General features: G+C 39.2%; 2 protein-coding genes across 5 annotated transcripts in view; one reads left to right on the top strand and one right to left on the bottom strand.

The window, feature by feature from the left end:
• Nucleotides 1-591: 591 nt before the first annotated feature.
• HPS3 (HPS3 biogenesis of lysosomal organelles complex 2 subunit 1) lies at nucleotides 592-20,191 on the top strand. Of its 4 annotated transcripts, XM_048059308.2 has the most exons (17): nucleotides 595-918; nucleotides 1,715-2,206; nucleotides 3,129-3,315; nucleotides 4,659-4,744; nucleotides 5,924-6,116; nucleotides 6,348-6,429; nucleotides 7,606-7,760; nucleotides 8,914-9,022; nucleotides 9,215-9,396; nucleotides 9,737-9,914; nucleotides 10,493-10,723; nucleotides 12,553-12,738; nucleotides 14,095-14,283; nucleotides 14,892-14,999; nucleotides 15,357-15,563; nucleotides 16,795-16,885; nucleotides 18,106-20,191. In XM_048059308.2, the coding sequence occupies exons 1-17, from the start codon at nucleotides 696-698 to the stop codon at nucleotides 18,231-18,233; spliced, it is 3,027 nt and encodes a 1,008-aa protein (XP_047915265.1). In that variant the 5' UTR covers nucleotides 595-695; the 3' UTR covers nucleotides 18,234-20,191. The 4 variants fall into 4 exon arrangements, with proteins under 4 accessions (XP_047915267.1, XP_047915269.1, XP_047915265.1 ...); XM_048059310.2 differs by lacking the exon at nucleotides 10,493-10,723 and having other exon boundaries at nucleotides 592-918; XM_048059312.2 differs by lacking the exon at nucleotides 1,715-2,206 and having other exon boundaries at nucleotides 594-918.
• CP (ceruloplasmin) overlaps nucleotides 19,118-20,860 on the bottom strand; it is a 20,203-nt gene continuing 18,460 nt past the window's right edge. The window contains exon 19 of the mRNA XM_013199280.3: nucleotides 19,118-20,538. Within this exon, the coding sequence (XP_013054734.2) occupies nucleotides 20,468-20,538 (71 nt within the window). The 3' untranslated portion in view covers nucleotides 19,118-20,467. The remainder of the gene's footprint in view (nucleotides 20,539-20,860) is intronic.

Here is a 20,860-nt window from a genome sequence, read left to right as displayed (position 1 = left end):
TAGATAAAAGGAAAATCTAAAAATACTCCTATTTTAAATTCCTCCATTAACCTATTAAAAATATGTTCTTTAGTGGTACTTTCAAATTAATACAGCTTTATAGACACTTGAGAAATTGCTAAATCATGGGACACAGGTAAAAACTGCTGACCTACTTGCTTAAAATTATTCAATCTTGAGTTCTGTAAAGGAGAAAAAACGTTTTTTGTTGTTTTGTTTTCTATAAAACCACGAGGAAGAAAAGATTTTCTACATGTGCTAAAGATACCCGGGATTAAGTTTGTGGAAGTACTTGTATCTAGAGCATACCATGGATGCACAAGTTAAGAAGTTCTAAAGAAAGAACTGCTGTATTTAAAACCAAAGGTGTTTTTGCATCTAGGACGCTGGAAGGTCCCAGATCCCAGCAGCCCAACTCGCTAGGCACGCTACTGCTAGCGGCACCTGCTCCAACTCAGCGCTGGCTCACCGCTGATTGCTCGGCGCTCCGCGGCAACTTATATTCGAACCGAGCAACGCGTAACGGCGGAAACGTGCCCAGGTCTTTTCCAAGCTTTGTGATTCTATGACTGGCGCGCGGGAATCCCCCCCCGCCGCCCCGCCCCGCGCCCGCTGCGGAACCGTGGGCGGAGGCGGAAGCCGCGGGGCGCCGGGAGCTGTGGCCGCTGCTGTAGCGGGGGGCAGCTCGGGGGACAATGGTGCAGCTTTACAACCTGCACCCGTTCGGGTCGCAGCGAGTAGTGCCCTGCGGGCAGGAGCCGGCGCACTTCTGCTGCGGGCCCGATGTGCTGTTCGTGGCCGGTGCGGCGGCCAGCTGCAGGGTGGAGGTGTTCGCCGTGCGCCACGAGGGCCGCTGCGAACCCCTAGGCTCCTTCGCCACGCTGGGATCCGTGCTGCACATGGCGCACAGCCGAGCAGGTCGGTGCCGGCCGCCGCTGGGCCCGGGGAGGCTGAGGCGTGTGCGGGCCGGGCGCGGGGCGGTGCAAACGGGCACTGCTGGGCTGGGGTGAGCGGCGAGCGGAGGCCGTGGGGCTCCGCCGGGGCGGGCGGCCTGTGCCGGGTGCGGGAGCGTGTCGTGGCCCCGCGGCAGGGCAGCGTGGCGGTTCCTGCCCGCCCGGCGCGGCCGCTGGTGGCGGGTTCAGGCGCCTCTCGGCGGAGCCGGGCGGCTGCCGCGGGCGAGCTCGCGAAGCGGCGGCTGAGGCGCGGAGGGGCAGAGAAGCGAGAGTGACGGCGGCACCGTGCAGCCGTACGGCGCCTTTTTGTCGTCTTCCTCCGCTCTGGCGGGACTCTGCGCTCCCGCCCTTGGCCACTGTGATTTCAGAGCGCGGGGTGGGGGTTTGCGTCTCTTCTCCCCAGCCGATTCCACAGATGTTAATGAGCCTTTGACTTTTTGTTAATGGGTATTTGGGGGTGAAAATACCTTGTCTGCGAGCGCTGCCCTTAAAGTGGGTTCATTTTTGAGCCGTATCTGGCCCTAGACCTGTATGTTAGTTCACTTTCTTTAATGGTATGTGAAGTGTGCTTCACCTACCAAAGAAACTTGCACTCTGGATTTCGTTAAAGAAACATTGGTGAAAACTCCTTTCAAATTTTGTGTGAGAGTTGAGAATTTAAGATATTCTTTGAAATGTACTTTGTTGGAATAGCAGGTAAACAGCTCGAAAACCGTCATCTATTCTGTATTGACGTTTTAGTACTGCTGCTTTATTTTAAGGAGACTATTTGTTGACAATTGAGGAGAAAAGCAAAGCAACTTTCCTAAGAGCATATATGAACTGGAGATGCATGTCTGCAGGGAGTTCTCGTGTTTGTGTCCGGATGGTTGGTCACAAGATGGAAGAGTCATACAGTGAAACCTTAAAAGAACAGATGTCAGTTGTGGAAATGCCACTTTCAGATCCTCCGCTGTGTGTTTCATGTTGTCCTGTAAATGGAGATCTTCTTGTGGGCTGCAAAAATAAACTAGTCATGTTCTGTTTGAAATACCTGGTCATAAACCAGAATTTGACTGTATTAGACTTCGAACGCACCTTAATTTTACACATTGATGACTTCATTCCTACTGAAGTTGCATTCTGTGCCAGACACATAGCCATAACAACAGAATTGGATGTTCTGATCCTGAAACTGGAACTGATCCAAAGTGCAGACAGTACAGAGCAATATGCACATCGAGTTAGTACACTAGAAGAGCCTGGAAATGGAAGTAAGTAGAGATATTTATTTTTTTCTGCCTCTGAGAATCTGTTAAGTGATTGCTATTACTCTTAAAGGAGGTTCTAACAAGGTAATTGCCCTTCAGAAAGTATTTTAGGATAATTTTTGGGCCGTCAGTTGAAAGTTATAGTGCATGAAAAGTTCTGCTATGTGTAGTTGGAGGTAACACTTAAATATGCTGTTGTTCTGTGGACACTTTCAGGATGGTGCAGCCACAGAATTAGGTATCTGTTTTGGGGTACCACCACTGGCCAAATCAAAGTGGTAGAAAGTCAGTGTGTTGTGTTCAGAAAAATTCTTCCATCAGCGTCACTGCCCAGATAAGCAGGTCTCTTCTAAGGGACAAGGAAGAGGCTGAAGGAAAGAATCATCTCGTGAACCTCGAAATGATAGAATGTCTCGAGTTGGAAGGGACCCACAAGGATCACTGAGTCCCAACTCCTGGATCTGCACAGGACTACCTGAAAATCAGACCTTGTGTCTGAGAGCGTTGTCCAAATCCTTGGGACCTGCTACAACAGTTCCGTGTGGTTGTTGCGCTGCGGGCCGCAGAGCTGAACGTGGTGCTCCAGGTGGGGGCTCAACGAGGGGGAGAATCACCTCTCTCGACCTGCTGGCTGCACTTCTGATGCAGCCCTGCATACAGTTGGCTTTTCGGGCTGCAAGCACACACTGCCAGCTCTTTCATTGCCAGTTCTTTCAGAAATATTGACTCTGAAGGAATGAGACAGGTGAGGCCTAGATGAAAGATCTTTTTTGTCTCCTAGCAGAGCTCTTCTAAAAATCTCGTGGTTTGAAGAAGCCATTGCTAATTAGGTAGCCGTAGTTGGAATGTTTAGTTGATATTGTGCCAGCATTTTGTTGTTACTAAATGGAATGGTTTGAATAATTAATGCATTTCCGTTGTTAAGGTGTAAAAGGTGAAGACCTTTCAACACATGCTTTGCAGCTTGAATTAGATGAGTTCATCATATGTCAGAAACCAGTGGAACTGCTTGGGGAAGAAAGTAAGCTATGTGAGATACCCATCACACTGGAATCCACAGAGTTAGCTACAGAAGACACAAAGCACTTTCAAGTGCGGTATCTCCTTTTCAGGTATTACAAATGCATTTTCCCCTGTGTGGGTTAACTGTTACGTTAATAATTCCAAGAAGCAAATATAAGCTCGTATCTTGATGAAAAAAAAATACCCTGGTATTTTGACTTCTGAGCTTCTTATACACTGTTTCCTCAGCAGACCGAGAACACTGTGATGCCAAAGATGCCATTTTTGGCCTTGTGAATCCTAAGCTTTATTTAACTTTGAGAATGTGGCTAGTTATTACAATTAAAATGGAATTTATCTTTGATGGTTCTGCAGTACTGGTGATGTGTAATGTCTGCTTTCATCATACAGCCTTGTATGCTGTGAAGACATGCATCAGAGCTTCTCTTGTGATGTATCAGAAGAGATGTTTTTTTCTAAGCATACAGTAGCATTTAGGTTGAAAAGGATCTCCTGAGGTCATCCAGTCCAGCATCCTACTCCCAACCAGAATCAGCTGGAGTAGCTTTTCCAGGACCTAGTCTAGTTAGGTTTTGAGTAGCTCCTGAGATGGGGGAGACTCCACAACCTCTCTGGGCAGCCTGTTACGGTGTCTGACCGCTCAGGTTTTTGTACTTTCATTCTGAACTGGCCAAAGTAAGTTTTACACGTCTCATTCTGAAGCAGCTTGTGTCAAACTCTGTTATGGTTTAGAGAAGCCTACTATAAAGTATAGCTCACAAGACTAATCATCAGTCCTGGCTGTGTGACCTTGATCAAGGTACTGCCTTCTGTGCGTCTATTTTGCAGGTTTCATCAACTCCAGCTACAGTGATGCTTCAATACCTTTAATATTTACATATATATGTATATATATATAAAATCTCCCTTTGTGCCGCTGGCAAAGGGGAGTTTACCAAGTATCTTAAGCACTAAGAAGCTACACCTTTTATTTTTTTAGTAATCAAAACCATTACACTTCTATCTAAAACTGAGTAAGAACTGATATCTCAGTCCAGCTGTGAATTTTGAAGCAAGGCAAGAAAAAGGATGACTCATAAAAAGAAAGAAAAGTAGGATTGAGGATGAATTTTGTTCAGTTAAATAAAAAGGAAGAAAGAAAGATTAAATCAAGGTTCAAATCAATTGCAGCACGTCTTCAGTGATCCCAGACTTTGGCACGTGACTTGTAGACAAGCAAAGAAAGAATTTTTGGTTGCAGGAACTTGTTGTTTCTAGCTGTGCTACGTTCTTCTTAGCATTGCTAAGCTAATCGCATTAGTAGTATGAAGGCAAAATAGTTGAGTATTAAAACACCAACTATGGCTGTTAGAACTATTGCTCTTTCCTTGCCCGAGGTGAATGGTAATAGTTTCTCACTGATGTCCCATGTTGGTTTGGATATTTCCTCTAGGCATTTTGCACCTGACCAGTCGCCTTTTGGGTTTTGTGAAGAGATGAAGTTGCACTCTGTTCAACTGCTTCCTATATACCAGAAAGGTAGATGCATATGCGTGGATGCATTATGTTGTATGTCACAGGAGCCCTGGGAAAGGAAGGAACGTCTCAGTATAATCTCTTCTGTACACTGTTCCTGTATGATTTGTATTAAAATTAGGGTATTTCCTCCCTTTTTAGTGATTTAAACTGAGCTTCGTTTAACAGAAATGTCTTTCTCTAAGTTCTGTGTAAACTTTGAACGAAAATACCAATTCACAGCACCATAAGAGTAAGTCTGTTCAAAGACAGCTCTTATCAGTTCTCTATTGACAAACTTTACATCACAAAACAGTCACTTTTTACGTTGCATAAATAAAATTGTCTTCAGTGTCACTGTAACATTCTAGTCTGTCTCTGAGAGTCAACACTGGAAATCAGAGTAGTAAACCTTAATAATATTAAGGTACAGGTTACCTTTATGCCAGACTTTATTTAAAATGACAAGGGATGAAAGCAAATTTCAGGGATTCACCAATAAACACTAGCTCAAGCTTCAACGTAACCAGGGGAAAATTTAATCCTTTGTTATGTCACCTTTACTGACTGCTCACCCAGTTTGTGGTTGTCTGTTCTGTTCATTAGCTAAGTCTCATTTAAGTCGCAGCTGACTCAAGAGAACGAGCTACTTGCTGTTCAATTCCATCTAACTTATTTTCTCTTGCGGTTTACAGACCTTGACAGGCGGGTCTGTAGAATCTGAACACACCCTTTACCTGCCAAAGTGGCTTTATAAATAATTCTGCCATTCTCTGACTGTCTTTCATTTAAGTGAGGATCTGCATTTTGGTGCAGTTCGTCTGCAGCTCTCGATGAGCATTCATTCCAGGTCACAAGGAGTTGTCTAAGACCAGACTGATCATTCGAGCTATGTGTGTTTAGTTGTGATGAATCTGCCAGGACTCCCACATACTGTTGGGTCTGTGGAAATTCTTCGCTTGGTGATTCATCCACGCTTTTGTTAGAAATGCCTTGAAATGTGAACGTGGCATACAAATTGATGTGTTACCAACCGGTATGCTGTTCTTCATGTAGTTCTCTTTCTCTTCAGTGGCTGCTAACAAAATCAGTTGGAACTTGCTCAGGTCTGAGAGTAGCTTTTAGGCATCGGGCTTACAAAGGAATTGCAAGGTTTTGATTTACGAGATGTGTATAAAATGCCTTTCTTGTTCTTACATCTAGGAAGTTCTGTGACAGCCCATGAGGAAACTGAGACCAAGAGAGAACTACTCAGTCTCTTTTGCTTTTTCTCTTTGCCTCATGTTGGATATCTCTACTCTGTTGGGAAGTTAGTAGAACTGATTTCTACTTACCAGTATTCAGAGAAGTCAGAGCAGGCAGTTCTCTCTCCACAATTCCTGCACGTCATTACAAGGTACTATATTTATGATTTTGCTGATTGTATTACTACCTTTTTCTTTGTGCTTTATTTTTTCCTGAAGCATTCTGGGCAAGCTTATCTTATGGTGCAGAATGTCCTCCTGCCTAGGCCTCAAAGCCCATTTCTGCACAGGGAGAAAGATCTGATTCTCTTTAGTCTTGGCTTTTGGATTATTGCAGGTCTTCATTTTCTTTGTCATCAGTGTTGTGTCTTCTTTCCCTCTAGTGAGAACCTGCAGTGTTTCACAGTGCGGTGCAGTGCAGCAGCAGCTCGCGATGAGGATCCATACATTGATACGACTGCAAAGGTGCACATCTCATTATTTTGCTAAAAGAATTGGAGTAGCAGTGTGACACTTTGTTCCCCTGTGTTTCCTTCTGAAATCATGTTAGTTTCTATTGGCTGTGACCAAAAAAAAAATCAAAAATTAATATTTTATTTCAATCTATGTCATATTCTGGAAGTCTGCACATGTATCACTGACACAATCTATTATTGTTGTTTAAGATTCTAGATAATTAATAGAATGTTTTCAAAAACATCAAAAACTATGATATCACAAGTTTTCACCTAAATTCCATGCTATTCTGAACGGAGGGCGCAGTTTTCCCATATTACAGCTGATGGTGCTTGTAAAGCTTAACTGTCTTGAAACCTAAACTTTGGTTCTTTGTTTGTGAGGTGTGCATGTAATAGTAAGCTGCAGACACTCGTGTGTGTCCATATTGCAGCCTGTCCTCCCATAGGCCACCGTCCCTTAAGGGCGCCCCTACTCTAGTGTGGGTCACCGATGGACCGCAGTTGTGCAGGGGTGCCTCTCCCTGGTGTGGGTTTCCCACAAGCTGCAGTCCTTTAGTGGAGTTCCTTCTCCTTTGTGGAGTTTGACATGTACTTGTTTTTCCTGCCATTTCTGACATCAATTTCAGAGGTGGCTGGTTCTGGTTATGACAGGCCCAGGGCAGTTCATAGCCTCCAGGTCATCACTGCAGCCCTCTGCCTCCTTACCAAAGATTGAGGTTTCTTCAAAAAGTAGGGCACACATAATACATGATGCTGTGTTGCCTTGCTTCATTGTGTATACTAATTTGTAAATGTGGTATTTTATCTTCTTAGAGTTACAAGGGTAGAATGTTTCTGGGCAAATGAGGTTGCATTTTTCCATTTTTAGTCCAGCCTAGAGGAAATGGTGTGTTTTGGCTGAAAGATGCATGTTGAACAAATCAAGGATGTAATACTGGATAGGCAACATAACAATAAATATTGCAAGCAAATATAATATTTCTATCTGTATTTTTTTTATAAAACGTAAGCAACTGAAATCAGGACTTTTGCAAACACATCAGGCAGTCTTACATCTCAGCCAAATTAAAACTATTTGGGATTATCTTTTCCACGTTAGGTAACATGTTTCCTTTTTGATTTAAAGACTCACTCAAAGCACACACTAACTGAAATTACAAAACACACTTGCTTTTCTTTATAGGCTTGTCCACCTGTTGCTCTGGATGTCTGCACATTACGAATGCAGCTTTTTATAGGACCAAGAGCTATCTGTCATTTCAAAAACCATATAATTCTTCTGACTAAGGCTAACACAGAAGATATTACTGGAAGACGAAAGCCTACAAGAAGGATGCTGTAAGAATTTGCATCTTTTGGGGAGATGGGATTTAGAGCTCTGTGTACAGTGCTGAATTTTCAGGTGTTGGAGTCGGAGAGGATCCTCTGTGGAAAGATTGTTAGGACATAATTCCCTAGCTGATCGATGAGAACAGAAATCAAGCATTGATTTTTGAATTCTACTCTATTAAATGACATGGAAGAAATGGAAAGTTGAACTTTTACAAAATAAGTTACCCGAGATTGTCAAAGCCAACTGTCGTATGTAATGTTAAAATAACATTATGAAGAACGTATCTGCTACTGAGAGGAAAAAAATACTTACCCTGGCAAAAAATATGTAGGAGTTATGGACCTGCAGGCTAACAAAATGTGTTGTAGCAAAAAATGAAAAATTCTTAGAACCTTTAACTAAATGCAAGACAGTTGTGAACATTGCTATATTAATGACAAAAGAAGCACTGGACTTTGGCCCGAGATAGTGTTGTTGTATGTATGTAGTCAAAGTTTTTCACCAAGAGCATGGTCAGGTGCTGGAACAGGCCTCTCAGAGGGTCATGGCACCAAGCCTATCAGAGTTCAAGAAACATTTGGACAATGCTCTTAGACACTTGGTCTGATTTTTTGTGTGGTCCTTTGGGGACCCAGGAGTTGGACTCGATGATCCTAGTGGGATCCATCTCAGATATTCTATGATTAGTAAAGAAATGGAACAGGAAGACACTTTTCCTACAGTGTTTTAATGTTAGGGAATTGAAGACCTAGCCAATATATTAAAAGTGAAAGTGTTCAAGTACTTTTTTTACACCTTGTCTTGACAAATGTGTGAATTGAGCTGCAGGGGTAAAAGTGCAGTAAATCTTTATGGAAAGTAACTGAACATCTTAACTAATTTGAATTACTCACCTTCATGTATGTACATGATACTTCCTGGTGTTAAATCCAGGAGAAGATGTAGTTGATGGTTTCTAACAATGATGTTTCTGGTGTATGAGCATGCCTATCTATTACTAGCCATTACAACTTAAATTCACAACTTAACTCTCAAACGTCTACTAGTCTGCAAACATACCTGTTTATGCATTTAAACTGTAAGGTTTTTGTTTGTTTGTTTTTGGCTACAGAATGTTTATTTGGACATTGGCAACTTAACTCTTTTCCTTTTCTCTAGTTCCAGAAAGGCTAATAGCATCAAATCCAGAACAGATTCCGAGTCAGCGCCTGGTTGGAATTTATATATTATAAACACTGTTTCAACCATCCAGCTGTACAGAGAAATGGTATTTCCAACTCCTGCTTTTGTTTATTGACTAAAAATAGGTACTGTTAATCTCTGGTGCTGAATATACTGTAATATGTTTCTTATGAATAGCTCATAATTCTATTTCAAATACCTGCTGCTTTCTCTAGAATTGTTTCTGTATATTCTTTATTTTTACCAGCATCCGAAGTGTATCGTGTATCTGTTCTAGGTAGATTATAGTAGAACTTACGAAAATGCAAAAACTGAGAGTTGCATCCACCTTCTAAGTGAGGCTCACTTACTAGTCAGAGCAGCTATAATGGACCCTGGTTTCCTTAAATCAGATGATAAAGAAGAACTTCTAAGAGCGTTCAGAGAAAGTTGTGCCTTTTTAGGAGACTGCTACAGCAGGTATGTTTTAGATGTCAAAGTGGTACAGATGTGCTTTTGTTTCCAATAATGTAACCTTAAAATGAAAATCCATTATTCCTTGCTATTTTACTTTGGCATGGCATGTATATTTCAAATACTTACATTCTACCAGAACAGCTTAATCTGGTCCTCTGATAAGTGCCTGGTTGTTTTGGTTGTCAGTTTAACACAAAATACAACGTTACCTTGAGTCTTAGCTATGTATTTGCAGATAGTGGTGTGTTTGCAACCTGGATGTGTTATTTTAGTTCTTAGAAACAGTGGTGTCAAATGTGTTGCTTTTAATTGTTCGTTTTCCTTCCCATTTTGTTGCTTTCAGGTTTGACACAAAGGATTACCACCTTGCTTTGCCATACTATAGAATGGCGGGTTTATCCATGACTGAAGTTTTAGAGCGACTAGTTTCAGAAGGTGATGAAATACAGACATATGAAAGAGGTTTTATATTTTATTTAACTCACTCTCTTAATGAAGACATAAATGAAGAATTAAGCAAGGTAGAAACAAGTATTTTTTACTTAATCTGATGATTTAATTACAATTTTAAGAACTGTGCATCACATATTAATTAAAATTTCTTTTGAAATGCTGAACTGTTTATTTAGTTTTACAAATATTCTTCTTCATACTTTTTTTATTTACCCATTTTTGACAAAAGAGCATGCATATAACAGCTGCGATGCTTTGGGCTGCTTTCAGGCAACTTATGGATTTGGTTGTCACAAGGCGTATGGATAATGATGGTTCCCACTTGCGCACAGAGATCCTTTTGTGCTAGAAAAGTTCTGTCTTAGATCTCTTTCATTTTCCGTTTCTGCAACAATGCAAACCGGTTTTTGAACCTTGCCATATTGCACAGATTGGTAAAACTGATTCAGTGTGGTAGAGAGCTCTCTTAGCTTTTCAGAATATGTGCTGAATCATTCCTAGTTAGAGTACCTTTACTTTCACTAGTAGGGATTTGGTAGCTAAGCTGTACTTGTCTATTCAAAAGAAGAAAAGAAGTGCTTCTTATGCCAGAAAAGATTACGTATCTGGAAATGTTAAAACTGTCAAATGGGTTTTATTTTAATAGGAATCAGCAAATAAAGTTCTTCAGATATTCAGTGTTGCTGATCCCATGCAGCTGCCTCATATCCTCTGCAGTCCCTGCATGAGAAATGTATGTCCTTTGACAGCTGTGAAGTATCTTCATAAAGTAGAAAACAATATGCCGTCAGTGGTCCTCACACTTACTAAGGCTTTCATGGCTCTGAAAATGGGAGACCTGATGATGTATGAGCATGAGATGGGCTCCCATAAGGAGGTAAAGTATGCTGAAAGCATGAACTGTTCACTTTTTGCAAAGCTCAAGTCAGTAAGTTTGGCTAGTGGTTCTGTTCTACAGTAAAACATCCTTTCAGTTGCTCCTCTTCCTCCTGGTATGCTTTATAGGCTCCACTGAATGTCTGCAATAACAGTAAGATCCAGGACTAGTGTATGCTGGGATGTTCTGTCTTTGCAAAGCCTTATCAATAAACAAATGTTTTAAAGGCTTTATTTTATTTTAAAGTAAATGCAGTTTACTGGTGCGTAACAGGCTCTACAGAGCCTGTGCTCTTCACCAATATGGCAGGGTTGCATAGTAGCATTTTTCCACCTCTCCAACTCTCCACCTGTAATTAATACATGATTAACATGCAGCGTGCCCATGAAAACTTAACCATCTGTATATAAACAGCCCTTATAAAATTGCTTTTGTAGCAGAATGTCCATGGTGCATACAAGCCAAAGTTTCTGTATACGATCTCATACGATTTGCCATCTTCTGTAGAATCAAACTACTTAACCCTTACTAAGACTAGATCAGAACCTACTTCAGTGCTGTTCAGAATAAGAATTCCACGTCAGTGGCAAAAAAATGTTATCTGATCATTCTCTGCCATAGGTGCTCACATGTGGATTTAGACTGAGACCAGTCTGTAAATTACTTCTTGTTAAGATTCTTCAGGAGTGTTGAAAAAGGAATGTTCGAAGATTACGGAGCTTGAAATCTGAAATCTTTCTGAGTGTGAGCTGTTGGAGGTCTAAAAGGTTTTTAAAACAAACTGATAGATAGTCCAAACTTTGATACCAAGCTTCAGCATGAAAAGTCTTTGGAGAGCTTTCAAGAGTTACCAGGTTTTGAATTGCAAGTTGGGAACTGTGGGTAGCTGTTTCAATTATGGTATTTAGGACCACCTGCTTTCTAACCATTTGCAACAAGATCAGGTGAAACTGTGATATTACAAACAAGCTAAGAAATACACATTCACAGAATCACAGAATGGTAGAGGTCAGAAGGAACCTCTGGAGATCATCTGGTCCAAATATTCACCACCACCAGTCCATTGCATATAAGTCATTTAGAGGTTAGGGATTTGATTGTGTGTGGGTTTTTTTTCCCTCCTATTTTTAATTGATCTATTACAAAAATGCTTTACTGCATCTCACCTTTAAAAAGTATTTCAGTGCAAAGTCTTAAAAATAATGCTTCTAGAAAGATAAAGGAAAAATAGTTTCTACACATAGGGGTTGAGAAATGTAAACTTTCTTCTTAGGTCTGCCTTATATTTCTTGTGTAATTCATTTAATATGCTCAGGCATCAGTTCCCAGGTGTTTTTAAAATGGAAATAATATTTTGTTATATTACCTTCAAAAGCACTGAAATGCCCAGAAACTACTTAGAGTTGCATATTGTGCAGCATGTTTTGGTCATTGTTTCAGGGGTATTTTCAATATAAAAATCATATTTCAGCAAAGTAGTTAATTGAAATTTCAGCCAGTGATTTTTCAGAACACCCCGTGTGTTTAGTGACTGTGATTCCATAGTAAAATCTTTCTTATATGTACAGTAATTCCAGATTTCAACAGCACATTTTTTCCAGTGTTCAGGCAATTGTCATGGTGCTCAGGAGTACCGATCCAGCACACAGTTTGGACCTGGATCTCTGGAGAGCTACTCTATAAACTGTCGAAAGCTTTTATTTCCTTCCCCTTACTTTTCTTTATTTCATCTATATAAACTTGACTACCTGAGAAAATACTGAGTTTGCAGAGTTGAATTGTACATGAGTTGAGTTCTTTACCTGATTTATATCTGACTATGTTTGTAGACGGTACTGGCCTCTGGCTTCACTGAGCAACCAAAACTCCTGAGACAGTATAAAGAAGGAATCGTTATTCCAACTGAATTTGCTGTTCACCTGAAGGAGATGCAGCCTGGATTATTGGTGGCTGCCATTGTGGCTTTACATGAGAACAGTAAAATTGAACTGGAAGAAGCAGATGTGTTTTTCAAGGTTGGCCTGTGATAATTTTTTCCTTTTTTTTTCTTTTTTTTTCTTCATGTACTGATGTTATGAGTAAGCAAAGTGGTCTCAGTTGCTACTTCAGTCATATTTCAGCATTGTTTTTTTTTGAAAGAGAGAGATGAATGTTGGATATGTTCCAGTTTTGATAGATGACTACAGAATCAGAATCTGGAATTTCTGGAAAGAAATACTGGTCAAATCAAGTAAAAAAAAAAAATCCATTAACACTTGAATGGAAAATACCCCAGTCTGAGGGATCTTTCAGAGGCTTCCTAATAGTTTGGCTTCCTAAGACTATTGAAACTTAACAGAATTTGGATAAATCACTTCCATAGGCTCCTTTTGATGAGACATATTTCTAAAGAATGAGAATATTAAATACACATTATATATTAAATGCTTTAAATATGAAGGTATATAATGCTCTGATCATCTGTATACATTTCTGAAAGAAGAGTAGGTCTCTGCAGTTTATGGAAAGAAAAATAGAATTATAGAATGGCTGGGGTTGGAAGGGACTTTAATGATAATCTAGTTCCAACCCCCCTGCTGTGGGCAGGGGTGTCACTAACTAGATCAGGGTGCCAAGGGCTCCATCCAACCTCGATTCGATCAGTTGGTTCAATTCAATACATTGAATTGTTTTTCTAGTCACTGACGTTTTCTTTGTTTGGGCTGGGAATAGACAAAACTTTTTTTTTTCTACAATCAGTAATGTCGTTTGGATTAAAACCACATATACTTCAATATTGGTATGTCGTGGTCTTGCATCTGTTACTGTGAAAGACCTGTATCAGAAATACCAAATCATGAAACTTGAAATAGAACAAATAAGTTGCTTCAAAGTCACGTGTAAACTGAGTAACAATTCTTTTCCCTGCTCGACACTCCAGGCCTTAAAGCCCAGAAACATCTCCCTTGTGGGACCTACCATTATACCCAACTGAGCTGCACGGCATTTTGTTATCATTGGCCTTTGATTACATTAAGATTCTTTTTTAGAAGACGTCTGTTAGGCTGTTGGTGTATATAAAAGCCTCCAAAGTAACAGTCAGTAAATCCTTGCTGACAATGCGCTGACATTTCTGGCAGTGGAATAAATCTTCAAGAAGTAATCAAATCTATATGTTAGAATTGGTTACTTTAAAATCATTCCATGAACTTTATACTTTGCCAAGCACTGTATTATGTAGAATCGCATCTATCACCTCAAGACAAAAAGAGAACCAACATCCTGCCACTAGTAGAAGTGAAAAAACGTTCCTTTTGTTTGTTCTAACTTCTGCTACTAATAATTGCCACATTCTATACTAACTTGCTGTCTTCTAATGTTTTTGTTCTTAGATATTGTGTAATAACAGTGAAAACGCTGTTCCTCAGCTCTTGGTAGATTTCTGGGAAGCTCTCCTTGTAGTATGCTCTCAGGAAGATGTACTTCAGGAGCTCTTACTGAGGGTTACTTCTCAGTATGTTTGGAGAATATCAAAGAAGCAACTTCCTGAGACTAAGCCATTGAAAACAACAGAGGATCTGGTAAGCGTACTACTCAGAAGTTTTATGTCTGTATTGTCTATCCAATTATTTCGTATTTTAATTCTGGACAGTTTATCACTTAAAAGAAGCAAGACTGAAAGTAAATGATGTAGTGTGCACTTACCAGGCAGATGGTTCTGGGGAATGCTATTCTTTAGGAGCATTTGCAAATACGATCAGCAGGAATCTCAGCTCTGGGCAGAAATAAGGGCTAAAATGAAACAATGAGAGTTTGTCAGGTGGAGTGTTTTATTATTTTTTTCCCTTAATGAAAAATTTACAAAGCTGACTAAATGAGAAAACATAGGAATGATGGATTGTAAAGTATTCTGAACAGGGAGTCTAAAATACAGAATTGAATAGAAGTTTCCAGTTTATTTGTTACTCAATTATATGAACCAGAAGAAAGAACAGTTGCTATTCCAAATATACTATTTAAGAACAAAATTTTCTTCACTTGTGAGGGGGGTGTGGTGTGGGTATGTTCACAAGGAACTGTCACTAACAGAAATACTTCTTTTACTACAATTTCTGTCTCTCTATCTCGCTTGCTCTCCATCTCTCTTGTTCTCTCTCTCTCTCTCTCTCTCTCTCTCTCTCTCTCTCAGATAAACTCCTGTAATCGTTTTGGGTTCATTTTCCCATGGGTTACTTTCATAATGTCAACGGGATCTCCACCTGATAAAGATTACCCTGAAGATATTTCAAAGCTACAGGTATGAAACCCTTAAACTTTGCTGTTTGCAACTTAGATCCATTCTGCAAATGTTCATGCCTGTAGAGCTTTCTCTAGCAGCCTCCTCTCCTCCTTCCCTGCCCAATCCCCGAATTATCCAAGTTGAACTAAAAGACCCACTGAGATCATTGAAGAAAAAAATACCAAAATGACACATCAGTAACTGTGATACTTGCTTTTTAGTTAACTCTAAACTTAATCAGTTTTCAGTAACATTTAATAAAATAATTTCAAATGTACTATGATAAGTACAGGCCTTTTGTTCTAAGCTTATGGTTAGCATTGCTTTGCAAAGTTTGATTTAAATTCAAACAAAACGTTTTCTTTCTGTCTCTAGTCTCTTTTATGTAGTCAGTCGATCAATATAACTGCAGCTCTGCCTATCTTGGAACCTCTGATAGAGGCTGGCAATGTCGGCCTCACCATCCATGTTCTCTGCAGTACCCATCTGGGCAAGTATGAGGATTCCATTGACCAGCTTCTCAAAAGGTGTCCTGCTGCAGCTGTGTTATATGCTCAGCACGAGCTGAAGGATGATAGTCGGGTGAGCTACTTTGGTTAAACTCATTCAGATTCTTTTTTCCCTCTAACTAAAATGTTATTGTATACGGATGGACTCTGGATGGATCAAATAGCCAATATTTCAGACAAAGTAAATTGCTTAGCTTGCTTTGAACCACATGCCTGGCCTTTAAATTCCATAACTCAGACCCACTAATTTTAATGAAATGTTTTCCCCTGTTTCTTCTGTGACTCCCTGTACTCATTCTAGTAAGTTTAAAGTATAATCTTTTCAGAGGGCAGAGGACCTCAGAAAACAGAGTAATTTTTTTCCATTATAAGTGGAAAACTGTCTAGTTTCTCACTAATCCGTGTTCTAATTTGTTTGGTATTATTGTATAACGTGTCATATTTTAGTAATAAGCTAGGAGAAGATCCTTCAAATAGTATCACGTTTAAGTATGTTCTTGTGTTTTTAGTGACACCTTACCATCAAAATGGTACTGGTACAGTAGTGAAAAATTTCACATTCTTTGTCCCATTTTTCACATAGGCCTCCATGCAGTTTTAACTGATGTAACTGATTCTATTCCAGTGTTTGGGGAGTACAGGATTTTACTTCCATTGCCTATCACAGCTACTTAATTGTCTGCATTTTTGTTGGCCAAACTCAGCAAAGGTGATTATCTACCAGATGGAAATACTATTGCTGCATTCAGGACCAAATTTGTGCTTTATGTTCAGATCTAAAAATGGTTTCTTTGATAATTTTCATGTTGGTTATAGAGTTGTGAGGGTACAATAATGAATCGGAACACAAGTGGTAGAAAAGGGTTACCATGTTTAAAAAAGGAAAGAAAGAAATCTCTTCCCCCTCTTTTCACTCTTATTGACAAAATGACAGTAAATAGCTCGCTACTTTAGCTGTTGGAAGCAGATTAGGTCAGGACACAGCAGTGTTCTTACAATAATTTTATCCACCACTTTGCATGGAGCTGTTTGGATGGGAAAAAGTCTTCTTACAAACACTTTATCTGTACAGACACTAGGGGGCACTGTTTAACTCTGTCAAGTATGAAAAGGTCACACAAAATTTGAAATACATCAGCAAAAACATTGCATTTCAAATCATTATATAAATTAATTACTGATTCCATCGTAACCTATCTGCATATACATCTGATCTTAGTTCAGTGTATTTTTAGCAGGTCTTTCATACTCTTAACTGCAGTCATTGTTAATTTACACTTTTGCTGTGGGTTTTTATGAATTAGGCTGTATGGTGGAACAAACTGCTTCCAGAACTTTGCAAGAGAACCAGACTTACTGAAAATGACTATCCTGTTCTTATTTCATCACTAAAAGGTAAATCAATTGATTATAACCTAACTACAGAAGCCTTTGTATAGCATCTGACATTCTAAATATTGTTCAGCCTTAGAGAATACTGATGTGATATTTTCAAAGAAAGGGGAATAAGTTTCTATGTTTAAAGCTAAGAAAACTCAGCAGGCTTTCTCGTAATCAGAGCAGCATTCTGCAACATACAGTGTTGCCTCATATAAAAAGGATGGCATTCATTTTATATTGAAAACAATTGCATTGTTGGAATCATTGCTTCTGTATTGGTCAAGAATAGATACCATTTAAAGAACTCAGTTTCCCTAAAAGATAGGGATTGTTTGCTTTTTTTCTGGGCTAAGTGACTATATGGTTCTAAGCAATGACAGCTAACAGGCTACTGTTGATAACCCAGTGGGCATTTAAGTGTATACTCATGATTAGGTTACAGACTGTAAAAACTACAATGTGTTACTGATAGTTGGTCACATTAAGCAGAAGGAAACATTTGGCAGAGTGGTGGTGGGGTTACAACGCTTTGGTTAGTGGAAATAAAGAAGTAAAGAAACCAACGCTAGTAGCTGATGTAGTCCTGTTGTTATATGTTTGTAGGAAGCCAATAATACTGCATAGCTAAGCAACGTGCGTTTGTTTTTGACAGAATAAGAAGACTGAATAAAATAAATGTATTAAAACAAAACAATGTGCTCCCTGGGGCCAGAACAACAGCATCACTGAGTTGTGTGGTGCAGCACTGGTTGCCGTGCTGCATTATAAAGTTCTAGTTTGAAGAGCTAGCATGTTTGTTTGTGGTTTTTTTTGTACTTGTTTTCATGTGATAACTGTGCTATAATAAGCACTTCAGAACGTGTTTAACAGCCTCTTCTTAGAGGCTCATTGAAAAACATCCGTTTTAACATATAGTGCTGTATTAGAGTACTGGTAGAGTTCCAGGGCTGCTTTTTCATTTGCTATGAAACATGTGGAGTACTACATTAGACTTCCGTAAACATTACTGCCACATGTAGACCTGATGAATTAAGATAAAGGTTTGGTTTTAATCTAAGACATCATTTTCCCGTAGCTGTATTTGCTCTCTAATGGGTGTGTCTCCGATTTTTATTTCAGTTACAATATTTACGTCACTTGATGACCTCAATTAGTAATGACCTTGTTAATGTTTTTTTGTTTCTTTGTTCTAACCAAAATACCCTAAACATGATTTTCTCCTCTGCTTTGGGCAGAAACTTTATCAGTTGTTGCAATGGAATTGGAACTAAGGGATTTCCTTAGTCTTCTACCAGAGGATGGAACTGCAGCATTTTTCCTGCCACATCTTCTTCACTGCAGCCAGAGGAAACTGCTGACCTAGACACAATGAATGTCTACTATTCATTCAAATACCATGGATGAATGTGCTGGAATAACAAAAAAAAATTAAAAAGAGAAATACATAAAAACCACTGTGAGTCCCCCTACATATAAATCACCTTATTTCTGAGCTAAAACCTTATGACAGTTATTGAATGACAACTTATTTGAGGCAGAGCATCTCCTTTGAAGCTAACACTATTGCACTTTGTCAGTAAACCAGAACTGAGTAATTGGTCGCCAGGTTAAAAACATAGCTATTAAACTACTAGGCATAGGTGTCACTCATCCTGTAAATAAGGATGAACTTATGGCCAAAGCAGCTGAAAAATATGGACTGTGCAGTACAATTGTACATACAATAGTCACTGAAAGTAAAACAGGGAGTTAGTTTTAATTATATGCTAGCTACTTGGATCACTGACCTAGAGAGGAATTTACGCTTAGTCATGTATTTAATTGTGTAAGTAAAAGTAAGTACTTTACTCTTGTAAGTGGAATTGGATTTTGCAAAATAGACATTCCCTTGAATTCCATCTGGAAAGTCCAGTCCGCTGCTCTGTCATCTTATATACATACCCCTGCAAGTGTTACAGTGAAACTGTTTTCATTTAGCAATTTACAGGAAAAGGCTGTAAATTAAAGATACAAAAATGTTCTTAAGGGGAATGGAAGATACATACTACTGCTTGCTTGCTGTTTTTGTATGCTTTCTTCTGTTGTACTTGAATAGTACTTGCAAGTATTTGAAGTATCACTAGGTCACAGATGTAGCTGAAATATGTTTCTTCCAGGTCTTCTGATAAGTGTCTCGTATGCGTGCATTTATGTACTGATTTGTCTTCCTTTTGGGCAGATGGCATCCTTCTGCTCTTTCAGCTCAAATTTAGTCCTAGTAAACTATCACAATGTTTATGACTGTCTTATAAATAATGTTCTTTGAGAGTCTACTACAAATAAAACAATGATTCTCTGATCCTGTAAACAGCTAAAGACCTAATTAGTTGACATAGGCTCTCAACTCCAATTTCACTAAACCTGTAACGTTACTTAAACTGGTAAAGGGCAATTAGAAGAGATCATCTACATTCTAAATAAAAACATCCAAGACAAAACAAAAGAGAGTAGTTTTAATTTCTTTATGTGGCAAGTCTGATACAGCCAAAATCAGTGATCTAATTTACTAGTAGGGAGTCGTCTGATTTCAACAGAATGTTCCTGTTTTTCAAAAAAAAGCCAAAGCAGTTTAGACTTGTACAGAGAAGAAATGTCCTTTACGCTGGTAAGCTGTAAACCCAGGTATTTTGCTTTGCCTGTCTGTATAATACATTCTTACCTGTTATATGTTACAAGTGAGGGATTGGATGAGCCAAAGGGAGAGCTCTGCTCTAACTTGGGCAGTCAGGTTATTAAAACACAACTGGATGGTACAAAGATACCTGCTCTAGCTGCTTACATTTTTGACCAAGAATCAGTCAAGCAGTAGTACTGTTGCTTCTAGCTGTCGAGAAGTGCTTAATTTGTCTAGCTATGCACTACAACAATAGAAGCAAAACGTAGCTATTCAGGATTTGGGGCAAAGCTCTTAGGTATACTAGTCACCATATTTTACCCTTCACTGTCTTAATTTTATCAGGCTTATGTCAGCATAACTGTGTCTCTTTTGTTAATTATTTTCATAACATAAAACCACAAACAGTTATGAACTGTGTGCAACTGTGATAAGTCAGACATTGCATCTCTTAAATTCACTATCTTGAAATAAAATTATAAAATAATTCAAGAACCTATGGATAAAGTGAATAATTGGATAATTGAATTCCAGTTTTCCTTGGAATAGCTACTGAGATGTCTGACTAGTAAAATGTGACATCAAAGCTAGGAAAAACACCTAAAATGAATTTTGCTGTTACACAGTTATTTACTAATTAAAAAATAATAAACATAACATGGAAAGTATCTTTCATTTGGCTCTTCATGTTTCTCAGCACTTAAACAACATGCATTAGGCATCACCTAGAACATGGTTAGCTTGCAAGATATTATTTTTATTTAAGGAAAAATATAAGCTATTGTATCCTTTCATCTATCTTGGGTCTATGGTCCTTCTGGTAACTGTGGGCCACCAAATGAAGTCTTCTAAAACACCAATAGATGAGATGAATTGTCCAGACTTCCCAAGCAGTTCTTCACTGAAGGCAGACCTTGGAGAATCAGTGTGGTAAAATGTTTTCTTCAGTCTTGCATGTCTGTCGTACCTTTACGCTTGAGCTGACTGAATAATTTTGGCAACAAAGACTGTTTGTCTGTGAGGAGGAAAAATAGCTTTTGTTATACCTGTTCCATCAAAAGAAGAGCCTTTGCATATAGATAACGGAGTCGAAGATGAGAGCAATGGATCTCTGAACCTTTTACACATCCTGAGTTAGATTTAAAAACAGCTTTAAAATGCACCGATGTGTACGTTTTAATGCACCGGACTATACTTAGCTGATAATGACATAGTGCTTCTAGACGTAGAAGTCTTTTTATACATCTCTTTCTGTGTAGTCTGAGTCAGTTTTTTATTATCTGCGCAAGTTTGACAAAATGTATTCTTCAAATTAGGTATAATATAACTAGATGGTG

The sequence above is a fragment of the Anser cygnoides genome, chromosome 9 (assembly GCF_040182565.1).
Source record: "Anser cygnoides isolate HZ-2024a breed goose chromosome 9, Taihu_goose_T2T_genome, whole genome shotgun sequence".
Classification (NCBI taxonomy): domain Eukaryota; kingdom Metazoa; phylum Chordata; class Aves; order Anseriformes; family Anatidae; genus Anser; species Anser cygnoides.
The sequence above is the reverse complement of the archived record's forward strand: the minus strand, read 5'-3'. Positions and strand labels throughout refer to the sequence as shown.